The sequence below is a fragment of the Lissotriton vulgaris genome, unplaced genomic scaffold (genome assembly GCF_964263255.1).
Source record: "Lissotriton vulgaris unplaced genomic scaffold, aLisVul1.2 SCAFFOLD_1160, whole genome shotgun sequence".
Classification (NCBI taxonomy): Eukaryota; Metazoa; Chordata; class Amphibia; order Caudata; family Salamandridae; genus Lissotriton; species Lissotriton vulgaris.
In genome coordinates, this window is record NW_028254497.1 from 688,716 (window position 1) to 701,099 (window position 12,384).

The 12,384-nt window shown below is 50.0% G+C and overlaps 1 protein-coding gene across 1 annotated transcript in view; it reads left to right on the forward strand.

The window, feature by feature from the left end:
• Positions 1-12,384, forward strand: part of LOC147659524 (atypical kinase COQ8A, mitochondrial-like) — a gene marked incomplete at its 3' end in the record, with an annotated part of 394,993 nt that overhangs the window by 348,605 nt on the left and 34,004 nt on the right. The window contains exon 12 of the mRNA XM_086951674.1: positions 2,096-2,203. Coding sequence (XP_086807800.1) covers positions 2,096-2,203 — 108 coding nt within the window. The remainder of the gene's footprint in view (positions 1-2,095; positions 2,204-12,384) is intronic.

A 12,384-nucleotide genomic window follows, 5' to 3' on the forward strand; every position in this document is an offset into this window, starting at 1 on the left:
AAAACCAACTTAACTTAAGCTACTTACTTACCCCCCTTCTCACGTGTTAGGCCTAGGTCAGGCACACTGGGGTAGGCTTAGTTAGAAGCACCAGTTGAGTATGTTAGCCTAATGTATATATGACTGTATATATGTTTTATTACTTTTAAACCATTGTATGGCTAAGAAACCATATCAATGCTTTTACAGTTCTATGTCGCTATTCTTATCTTACTGTACGTACTTTTCATAATAACAGTTATTGCAATTGTGGCAATACATTTCTCTTGTATGAGAAGAAAGACTGTTCAATAAATGTTAACCCTTTATTGATACACGCCCGTCTCTCTATTCTCTACATACTGTGAAAGTAAACTGCACTAGACTGACTGAGTGAAATCTATGTCTATTGTTTCACACGACCCTAGAGATCGACTCTTGATCTGAGGAGCAAAGTTGTCATGTTGCACGGTTGTTGGAAAGCTGAATCCCTTCTTGTCTGTGCCAAGGAAGCTGATCACTTCCTATGCAGAGAAGAAAGTTTCCAGTGACCTCTGAGCTAGTTGGTAACACAACCCAATTAAGTTTAGCATAGTCAGTGGAGGCCTGGAATATAAGCAGTTCCACGTCGATACTACTGTTTATGTTATTCCAATGCGCAGGGCCTAGTGGGAAACTAGGAACTACACTACAAGTGTAGCCTTTTTTGGGCTGCATTATATGTCTTTAAATTCTCTCTTAAGTGTCTATGCAGTTCTGCATTTTTTCGACACTTTAGAGATTATTTTTGATTGCTCCGGGGTCCACGCACATGGGCGGGACTATTCACTAGATTATGACTATAACAGAGATACCCCTACTACAGAACTGGAGTTACAGAAAAGAAACTACTCCTACTGCTGTGGCTGTTATGAAATGGGGGTATGGACTGGGTAGACCGCTCTGATTTTTTTTTTTTTTTTTTTTTTTAAATATATCCTTAGTGGGCTTTCTGCCTTTTTGAGAAGCAACATGCCGCCTTTCCAGTTGTACCTCTCCTGCTTGGATCCGGTGTTTAGGGTGTAGAGTTATTCTCCAAGAACCAATCAAAGTAAAACCAGTCTACCCCATTAAACCTAGACCTGTTCCAATTCCAATCAGTGTGGTGACCTCAAGCTGCATGTGTCACGGATTGGGGCAAAATATATAGTTGAGACTTGAGAGGAGGTCTTGCATCCCAATATTTTCTTTTAAAAGAAAATCCTTCTGGTGCATGCACCAAGCTACAGAAGGTCTATCCTTTTCAGTATGCTGGACAAGCTATTCACATCAAGCTCAATACAAAATTTGTGCACTTGACATGAACAATTTGCCAAGTGCTCTTACGAGTCAATATCAGTTGGTGAAGATTAACAAGCTGTGGTGATGCACTTTGGGATAGGTGTACTGTGTCAACACCAGGACAATGGGTTTGCATCACAATAATGAATTCAACCGGAGATCAAAATAATTAAGGCACAGACATAAACACTTGAACATAATGAATTGTTCACTGGGATAGAGAAGATTTCAGATTACCAGGACATTGGAGCACTACAAAGGACCTGGCTCATACACGAACTGGGAGAGGCAGGGAGGCACTAGAACACATTTGCATAGAAAAGGGAGAAATTAATAACACCATCACTTTGACACAGTGAATGAAAACTGGGTGTGACTGAGAGGAGGCACATACCCTAGGAGAGAGTGCACAAGTGTACTAGGACTGACTTTTACCAACACTAGGACAAGGGTAGCCTTTACATCAAGTTCTGTCATTCCTACTCTAAAACTGGAAACCGGTAGAGACCGGGACATGAGTATAGACTGAGAAGGGACAGAGGGGTCACAAACACTATGATGGGGGGATATACATGTCTGCTTTTCTGCTGGTGTGAGCGACTGTGCAATAACTAAGTACCCTCTTTTGTAGCCACAAATGTTGAGTATGCTCAAAACTAGTAGACCACAGTCTGCATACTGAGACACCCAGTAGCTCCGAAGAATTAACTCAAACAGCACTGTTCGATACTTTTTTAATCTACACTGTCAAATTTGCAACTCTTACTCACAATTGTTTCGTGTCTCCTCATTGTAGATCTGCCACAACATCTTGGTCCTGTGTCTAAGGGAGCTGTTTGAGTTTCGCTTCATGCAAACCGATCCAAACTGGTCCAACTTTTTCTATGACCCCGACCTGCACAAGGTAAGTGGCTGTTAACTCTTCCCTGAAAACTTGTGTTGTAAAGATATTATGCTTAGTGTAAATTCTCAACTCAAAACACCCAAGATTCTCAGTATACCATTATCTATGTCAAAATACACCTCTCTTCTACCGTGCATTAGTTGTGACTTCACACATGGCATCCCAAATAACACTTAGTATCACTCTGCATTTGTAATGATATGATCGACTTTCATTGTACCTTCTGTTTGCAGAAAGTAAGCCTCCAAATCCCAGGTTGTGTCCAAGGTGGCTGCTGAAGCCAAAATGTGACTCTTCTCCTAAACAATCTATTATTCAGTGCTTAATTTGTGCCGGTGCTATCCGGTGCTTAGCACCGGCACTTAAATGTCAGGGCCGGGTCTATGAATCTGCGCACACCCACATTGAAGATCATGTAAATAACCTTCTTTATAGACTGATTGTTGTACTGTCTCTGTTGTTGTACTCTCTCTATGCCTCACACACTCTCTGTCCACTGTGTGCAGCAGCTGCCAGCCACACAGGCCCGCCCGGCCCCTGCAGCATGCATGCGTGTGCACAGTCAGACTGTCAGAGAAGATGTCAACACTCACCGGCGCGGCCGCAGCGTCGGTCTTCTTCACACTAACTGCACCCTTGCACTGTGCGCTGCCTGCCTGCCTGCCTGCCTGCTCCGGTGCTCCCGCTAGTTACTAATCTGTGTATGGTCGTGCAGTTGACTTCAGAGTGACATTATTATTATACCCAGACTGGCTGTCCCTGACACGGAGTCAGTACTGCAACAACGCCATTTAATGCCTGAAATTGCTCACTGCTCCTCAGAGAGTCTGTCCTGTCTGTCACCGCCGCATAATGCGCACGCAGTGCAACGTTTAACAACTGACACTACTTAGAATTAATTACCGCTGAGCCTGAGCCTGAAACATCTTTTGCCCGTCCCACCAAAATTCACTCCACAACATCATCGTTAATGCTGGAAATATGACCTCGAAGTGCCCTAAAATTAATGATACAATATACCACAGGCGCAGAGAATATAAACAAAATTGAATAATAAATCATATATATATATATTTATCCAGTATTTGGGTGTCTTTCATAGATTCACATGCCTGAATCATTCCCCGTCGCCGAGACGGGAGCCTCCGGTACATAAAAAAGTAATGTCCTAAGGACATACATAGAGAACATAGCCCGAAGGGCTTCCCCTTTGGGGCCTTTCCACGTCCTTATGTAAAAAGGACCGAACTCTCATCGTTAGCCAATCAGCTCCGACCTCCCTCTAGAACCTTCCCGGGAGGAGCCTCCGTCCCTCAGATTTTCTACCGCACGTTGTGCTAGGGAGTCTCCAACCTGAGCTCGTCAGGTTTTTTTGCTTCGAAGTCTCAAACTTCTCTGGAAAATCCCTTTGTTCAAAGGAATAATTATCCTGTCTTCGACTGCCGTCTCCCATGTCGGAAACCAATAAAAAGGCTTCATCCATGGCAGACTCGCAAAAGAAAGCCCTTCTCAGGGCCTGTTCCTCCTGCGGCAAGAAGCGGATCCAAGCGGAGGATAAGCACGATCTGTGCTTGTATTGCCTGTACCCTGACCACGTCTCTGACAAGTGTAGGGTGTGTAGAGCCTTCCCAAAGAAGACTGTAAAGGAAAGAGAGGCTCGCCTTCTCGAATGGCTCGACAGGCTTAAGGACCGAGACACTCTGGAATCTTCCGAGGGTAGTGTCTCCGTGTCCTCAAAAGTCTCCAAGAAGAGACCCAGGGAGCAGTCCCCTGGAGAGACAGACACTCCTCCCAAGAAGGCGCACAGGAAGCCTTCGGAGGCACGTTCCACCACCTCCTCCGTGTCTGTTCGAGACGACCAGAGGTTCAAGAAACCCGCTCCATCTACTAAGCGGACCACCTCGGTCTCGACCACCGTGTCGACCACTACGGCCTCATCGCCCTCCGCGTCGGCCACAACGACCACCACTGCGTCCTCAGGCGCACCGGTCTCCTCTACCATTCCTATGAAGTCCTCGTCCAAGACCAAAACAGGACCATCGACGGTGTCCCCACTGTCTGCGTCATCGTCGCCTAAGAGATCCAAGTCAAGTTCGACAGGTCGTCCTTCGCCGAAGAAATCTCAAACCGAAGGTTCGTCACCTAAACAGTCAAGGTCAAGTTCCAGAGGCCCGCCTTCGCCCAAGAAGTCTCAAGTTGAGGGCTCTACCACCAATAAGTCCACGGTTCAATTGTCCCCGCGGACTTTGGTGCCATCGACAATATCGGATTCGTTACAGTCGACAACCCAGGCGGCGGGCGCGCCATCTTCACGCACGTCGTCGGAAGGGACCCCGGCGCCATCTTGGAAGGAATCCAGATTGGTCGAGGTCTCCATTCACTCGATTCCACCCTCCTCGGTTCCCCCAACGAAGGGGTTGCCACCCGATCAGGAGCAGGTAGCTCTGCAGAGTGAGGATTCCGAGGAAGAGAACCGGCCCGATCCGGCCACCTCCCTATCGGACATTCACGAGGACCAGGAGGAAGTCATGTATCAGGAACGTTCCGTACACTCAAGTGTCCGCACGGAAACCACCCCGATGATCTGTTTGCCCGTATCCCTGGTCAACGATTTGCGCTGCCTAGTGCAGGATTATAAGCAAAGATTCCCGGATGCCGACAGCGGAACCCAAGCACCGGTCACCCAGGCGCAGCCGTCTGCCTCGCGTCCTTCCGCTCTCCAGGCCCGGCCTAGGAACCAACCCCAACCTCGTGCTCGACCCCAGCCTCAGGTAGAGGACTCCTCTGAGGATGAGGAGGAGGAGGCGGACTTGGAGGAAGGTGAAGTGCAAGACGTCGACTCGGACCAGAGAAACGACGACGCCGATGCTGCGTCATCCCAGCATTCGTCAACCCCGGCATCCCCACAACCGCGCCAAACCGAAGCGACGGACGTTGGGGGGTTCCACAGGCTAGTGGACAGGGCGGCTAAGAGGTTTCACATGGCGGTGGAATCCACGGAAACGGAATGCTTCCTCCATGATTTCAAGGAGCACAGCCAGAAGTCGGCCAAGTCTATTCCAGTTATAGACTTTCTGTGGGAACAAGGCAAGAAGTTGATGCTTACGCCTGCCTCGGTGCCTGCGGTTGTTCCGCGCCTGGACAAAAAATATAAGGCCCCGCTTCCGCGCCGGCCTGCCTTACCGGCCACCCCAAACCGGATTCGGTAGTGACTCAGGCGGCTCAAAAACAATCCCGCAACCCATCCTCGCCACTGTCCGCACCCCCGGACAAGGAAGGCAGAAAATTGGACACCATTGGCAAGCGGTTCTCTACCACGTCCGCCATGACCATCAAGGTGGCAAATTCCATCGCCCTGCTAGGGCGCTACAACCGCCAGCTATGGGAAGACATTGCCCCCTACCTGCAAGACCTGCCAGCCACGGTCCAGGACGAGGTGAAAGCTCTCCTAGCGGAAGGACAAAACTCAGCTGCAGAGATCATCGACTGCGCCATCGACGCAGCCATGACTGGATTCCGCCAGTTGGCCGGGGCTGCCGTGCTCCGACGCCAGGGCTGGCTCAAGGCAACGTCCTTTCGACAAGAGGTCCAATCTAAGGTTCTGGACATGCCATTCGATGGTCAGTTTCTTTTTGGGGAAAAGATAGACGAAGCACTCCAGACCATTAAGAAGGATACCGACACGGCAAGGGCGCTGGGCTCCCTCCAGTCCCGGAACCAGTCCTTTCGGGGTGGCCGCTCCAGAGGCCAGTATTCCTACAGAGGTTCCTACCAAAATAGGTCGTCCTACTCCTACGGCAGCAGGAACCAGCCCCAGCACAAACAACAGAACCGACAGTCGTCCTATGGGAGGTCATCCTTCAGAGGCAAATCCGCCAAGAAGGGCGCTGGCGGCCGCCAGTGACCATTTACTCCAGCCAGTCCCACCACCGTCTCAATCCTTTCAAATTGGAGGAAAACTGACCCACTTCCTCCCCAATTGGCGAAAAATCACTACGGATCGGTGGGTACTACAGATAATTCAATTTGGACATTCCCTCGAAATTATCAACACCCCTCCCAACACACCTCCGCTGAAGCGTGCTCACAAACACCTGCACCTCCTTCTCAAGGAAGTCTCCGCCATGTTGGTAAAAGGAGCCATCGAGAGGGTCCCAGCGTCCCAGCAGGGGACGGGATTTTATTCCCACTTCTTCCTGGTCCAACGGAAGGGAGACAAGTGGAGACCAATCCTGGACCTCCGGGCGCTCAACGCCTTCCTTCGGAGTCAGTCCTTCCGGATGGTGACGTTACAGGAGATCCTGGGAGCGCTGGAGAGGGGAGACTCCATGGTCTCCCTGGACTTACAGGACGCCTACTACCATATCCCCATCCTCACAAGGCACAGGAGGTTCCTGCGGTTCGAGGTGGCAGGCAGACATTATCAGTTCAAGGTCTTGCCCTTCGGCCTCAAATCCGCGCCACGTATCTTCACGAAGTGCTTGGCACCGGTGGCAGCCTTCCTGCGGCAAAGAGGTCACCAGGTATTCCCCTACCTGGACGACTGGCTGGTGAAGGCGCCTTCTCCGGGGGGAGCGACCGCTTCCTCCAACGCCTGCAGCGCACTTTTTCAACAGCTGGGTCTGACGATCAACCTCAAACAATCCTGCACTACTCCATCAACGAGGGTCACCTTCTTAGGGGCTACCTTAGACACGGATTGCGCAAAGGCCTTCCCCTCGGAGGACAGGACCAACAAAATACTGTCTCTGGCCGCGGCGGTGGCCAAGAAATCTCGCATCAAAGTCAGGACATTCACCTCCCTGCTAGGGATGATGTCCTCCTGCATTCTCCTCATACCGCACTGCCGGCTCCGCATGCGTCCCCTGCAGGAGGCTCTGGCGAGGCAATGGAAACAGAGTTCCGGCTCGTTCGAGGACGTTATCAGAATCACACCGGCCATCACAAAGGCCCTTCTGTGGTGGAGAAGGCGGGAACACCTGACGGCCGGCTTGCAGTTCCTCCTGCCGCCGGCACCTCTGGTCATCACGACAGTTGCCTCCCTGGAAGGCTGGGGCGCTGTTCTATTGGACCTTCGAGTCAGCGGCAAATGGGAGGCCCGAGAGAAACTACTACACATCAACCTCTTGGAGCTGAGGGCGGTGTATCTGGCTCTACAGGCATTCCTGCCACGTATCGGAACTTCCCCGGTGCTCGTCAAAACGGACAACACCACGACGATGCACTACCTGAACAAACAAGGGGGAACGCGATCTCTCTCTCTCTCACGAGAATCGCAGAAAATCTGGAACTGGTTGGTGGCACACGGGCTCTCCCTCAAGGCGGAGTACGTTCCCGGGAAGGACAATACCATCGCGGACGCCCTCAGCAGGCAGACCTCTCTCTCCCACGAATGGGAGCTGCACGGCGACACAGTGGCCCACCTCTTCTCGCAATGGGGAGCCCCGAAGATCGATCTCTTCGCGACGGCAGGGAACGCCAAATGCCCAAGCTACGCAAGCTGGCATCCCCAACGGGGGTCGTTGGGAAATGCTTTTTCCATCGGCTGGTTCAGCGTGTTTGCGTACGCTTTTCCTCCGTTCCCGATGATACCGAGGCTCCTCCGGAAGATGAAGACGGAGCCGTGCACCCTGATCCTGATTGCTCCGTACTGGCCGAGACAACACTGGTTCTCGGACCTGCTTCGCCTCTCCATCAGGCCCCCGATTCACCTGCGACAACACCCGAACCTCCTAACGATGTCCGGAGGCCAGGTACACCACCCGAACCCCCGCTCGCTCAAATTATCGGCCTGGCTCCTGAGCACCGAGAGTTCGGAGACCTAGAGATCCCGCAGGACTGCAGGGCCGTCCTAGCCAAAGCGAGGGCGGGCAGTACGACCAAGACCTACTCGCTGAAGTGGAAGAGGTTCTGCTTGTGGTGTTCGGAACAGGGCTTACACCCTCTACGGGTCACCCCAGTGCAGCTGCTACCGTACCTCCTCCACCTGGCTCAATCGGGGCTGGCTCACGCCTCCATTAAGGTTCATCTGGCTGCGATTTCTAGATTCACCAGGACCTCATCAGGGCCTTCACTATGGTCCAGTCGGCTGATAAAGCAATTTCTGAAGGGGCTCTACAGATCCTTTCCGAGGCCTCGGAAAGTCCCTCCAACCTGGCAGTTGAACTTGGTGCTCAACCAACTCATGAAACACCCATTCGAGCCCATACACCGGGCCTCTCTCAAACATCTCTCTTGGAAAACGGCACTCCTGCTCGCCCTGACGCCAGCCAGGAGGGTCAGCGAACTTCAGGCGCTGTCTATTCAGGAACCGTATCTCCAATTCAGGCACGACCGAGTGGTACTCAGGCCCAACCCTAAATTCATACCTAAAGTGCCTTCAGACTTTCATCTGAACGAACCAATTGTCCTCAAGTCCTTTTTTGCGAACCCTTCCACAGCGGCAGAAAGGGCGCTGCATTCCTTGGACCTTAAAAGATGTCTCAAATTCTACTTGGACAGAACCAAAGATGTCCGAAAGTCTTCTCAACTGTTTGTAGCCTACAGCAACCCGCGAATGGGTTTGCCCCTAACAAAACAGAGCATCTCCCGCTGGATTTCATCAGCGATTGCGTTTTGCCATGATCAGGCCGGACGGCCTTTAACGGACCGAGTGGCTGCCCACTCTACCAGGGCGATGTCCGCGTCGGCGGCGCTCTTCGCTGGAGTGACGGTCCTAGACATTTGCCGAGCGGCGACCTGGAAGTCCCCGCACACCTTTTCCAAGCATTACTGCCTGGACATCGAACTGCAGAAGGATGCTGCAGTGGGACAAGCGGTGCTACGCCATCTCTTCCAATAAGGTGAGCCTTACCTCGTCCCGCCATCCAGGTATGCACATTATTCATGGTTTCTGCTATATGCATGACTGTATATTACCATGTTTCTCTCATGTTGTCTGTAATTTATGCAGCTCTGCTGGAGGTGAGAATGTGCTTTACCACTATGCATGTATAACTGCTGGCTACTCTGATTCAGGCATGTGAATCTATGAAAGACACCCAAATACTGGATAAGAAATGCGTTACTTACCTGTAACAGCAGTTATCCAGTATTGGTGTCTTTCATAGATTCACATGCAACCCTCCCGCCTCCCCGGTAAGGACTCACGTACCTCTATGTCTAGATTGCGACACCCTAGCTGGGTGCGTACGAAAATCTGAGGGACGGAGGCTCCTCCCGGGAAGGTTCTAGAGGGAGGACGGAGCTGATTGGCTAACGATGAGAGTTCGTCCTTTTTACATAAGGACGTGGAAAGGCCCCAAAGGGGAAGCCCTTCGGGCTATGTTCTCTATGTATGTCCTTAGGACATTACTTTTTTATGTACCGGAGGCTCCCGTCTCGGCGACGGGGAATGATTCAGGCATGTGAATCTATGAAAGACACCAATACTGGATAACTGCTGTTACAGGTAAGTAACGCATTTCATATATATATAAAATTAAATAATGTGTGAAGTTTCGTTTTTCATCATCATGGAGTTGTTGATAGTTTCTGTTTGACTTTGCCAGTGACTAGGTGGGCGGGCCGCGGAAGTTCAGTTGGTGGGGCCCGGGCAGGGATGGAGCCTGTAGGTTCTGATGGGGGTAGGGGCTGGCCAGGGGCTGTGCACGCGGTAGCGCCGCAGATTTTTTTTCTCACTTTGGCTGGCTCTGCCTGCCCTCAGCTACGCCCCAGCATAACCGCGCTGCGCAGTTACAGCGGCAGCTCCCCACGCACGCCTGCGCCACGATGAGCGAGTCCACTCGAGTCACTGACCGTGTCCACATTAAGTTAGCCCGCCTCGGCCCGACCAACGAAGCTGAAGGGGCGAGGGCAGACCTGGGCTGTGTGCACTGCTGCTGCTGCCTGCTGTGCAACTCTGGTGCCTTAGTAGTGGTGTGACGTCGCGTCGTGGCACTGACTGAGTGCAGCAAGAAATGTGTGTGCACACTGCAGACTGCGGCCTGGCCCTGGTAGCAAGCTGCAGCAGGCAGGCAGCAAAGTTACAACATCTGAGCAGCAGGCAGTGCAGTGTGAAGCTGTGCCGACCGGTCCCACGCGACGAATAAAGGTAAGAAGTCTAGAAGAAGCTACAAATTAAGTTAAGCAAAGGCAAAGCACCACAGAAGCACTTAAAGTTTTAGGTTAAGCTGACCCGGTCCGTCAGCTGACTGAGCTGCTCCCACACTTACTTTGTTTTATTCCGGTGAACGAAGGAGGGGGGAGGGGGGGGGCGAGGTGGGGACCGGTGCCGATTCTGAATATATGTTTCATTCCATTGATAAGGGGGCATGCTGGGCAACTTTCTAATCATACGGTATTACGTGTCAATTTCAAGCTCCGAAGCAGTAAAGATGGGGTGGGCCTGGGGAGGAAGGATTCAAAATGTAGGTAACTTATTGGACGTGTCGGTTGGTCAGAAACAGAAAGTGGACACATTGATTTCATATTATAAACGTTGAGGCCAAAATGTATTTTTAGCTGTATGAATACTTTTGTTATTTTCAACACGTGTTTGTGCGTGGTGCTTTTTGTAAAGCAACAGAGGCAGTAATAAAACAGGCATATGGACGACGATAGCCAGGCACAATGCTCGGTCGGTGTGTTCAGTATCTTATCTGGTTGAGTATAAAGAAAACAATACTAGATGGCACTATCCGTCTATTTTGCTAGCTATCTATCTTTATCTAAATCATGAAGCCCTGCTCTGTTTTTGCACTCTGCTACTTGCAGTTTGCCATGTCTCTTTATAAACACTGTACCGCAAATAAAAGAACAGAAGTAAAGGCTGTAAGGCTCAAGGAATTGAAGAGGTTCTTACCCACGACAGAACTTGTGAGTTGAGAGCTCAGACTATATAATGTGGACCAGAATCACAAACCTATTTTCGGCCATAAGAGTATGAAAACTGCCAAAAAACAGCATCACTTACGCTTGTCTTGAATTTAGGATGTCCACCGCTTGCCCCTCTCCCTGATCATTATGGATACCCCTTACAGCATGGTCCTTTTGTGTGCTAGCCTACTTCATTTTGGGTGTTGTAGTTGCTTCCATTGCACTAATTGAAGTAACAAACCGGAAATCATAGATTTGTAGGTTAGAAGTTTAGGACCAGAGCCAGTACCTCTAATGACCTGGAATCAGCTGTACCCCTTGGAATTCCCACACGATTTCTGAAGTGTATAAATGTTTATACTAATTCAAATTTCTCAGCCACAAGTGTGGAAAAATCTGCAGTAGTAAACAACGCACAAGGATTGTGCAAACTGCGATATGGCCTGACCATGAAAATGTATAAACTTTGACCTTGAAACTCTGATGTGACCTCCTTCTCACCCTGGAAATGGTTAGAGTTTTACTCAAGCAAAAGGCATCAAGGGAACTTTAGATGTGAGTAGGCAGCAGGCAGTCTGAGCCAGGGACAGAAGAGGTAGAGGCTAGAGCAATAAAGTACTACAGTGCTGTTCACATGATTTCAGATAGCTGAAGTAAGAGTGTACTGTCTAATAAGTCACAGGCAGCCAGCCACGCACTCGCACATGGAACCAACGTCATCTCTCTCATCATCGAAGAATCGTCACATTCTGGGGGAGGGGGGAATGAGAATCCTTTTTCGTTACGCCACCGACCGGTGTATGCACCAAGGGCTATTCCTCAAAGAAAGCCACACTGACTGAGTCTCTGTATGAAAGCAGTATGTATCTCTTTTATAAACCTATTTTTATTAAACATCCACAGCAGGCCTTGTATGATAGAATTACTCCAAATTACATTATTTACAGATATAGAGCGCAGGGCCTGCTTTTCCCAAGCACGACTGCACAACAACTTAGTTCTACAACAGTATTTGCATAGCGCTTTCTTACCGCGGCGCTTCTGAGGGTTAAACTGTTATCTATCTTCATTTCAATAAGTATTACTAAGCTTTTGTGTAAATGCGTAACAAACGGTAAAATAAACAAACTGAACTACTAGGCGGTATTACTGAATAAAGATCACAAGAGGGCATTAGTAAAAAAAAAAGGCATTCCAGGCAATAACGCTTATGTAGAAAGTATAAACTCCCAGCAAAGGTGTATGCAAGAAGGCAGAAGATGTTCAATACGGCTTTATACAAAGTGTAACAACCATTGGTGAATGCAATGCATAAGTATTGTGAT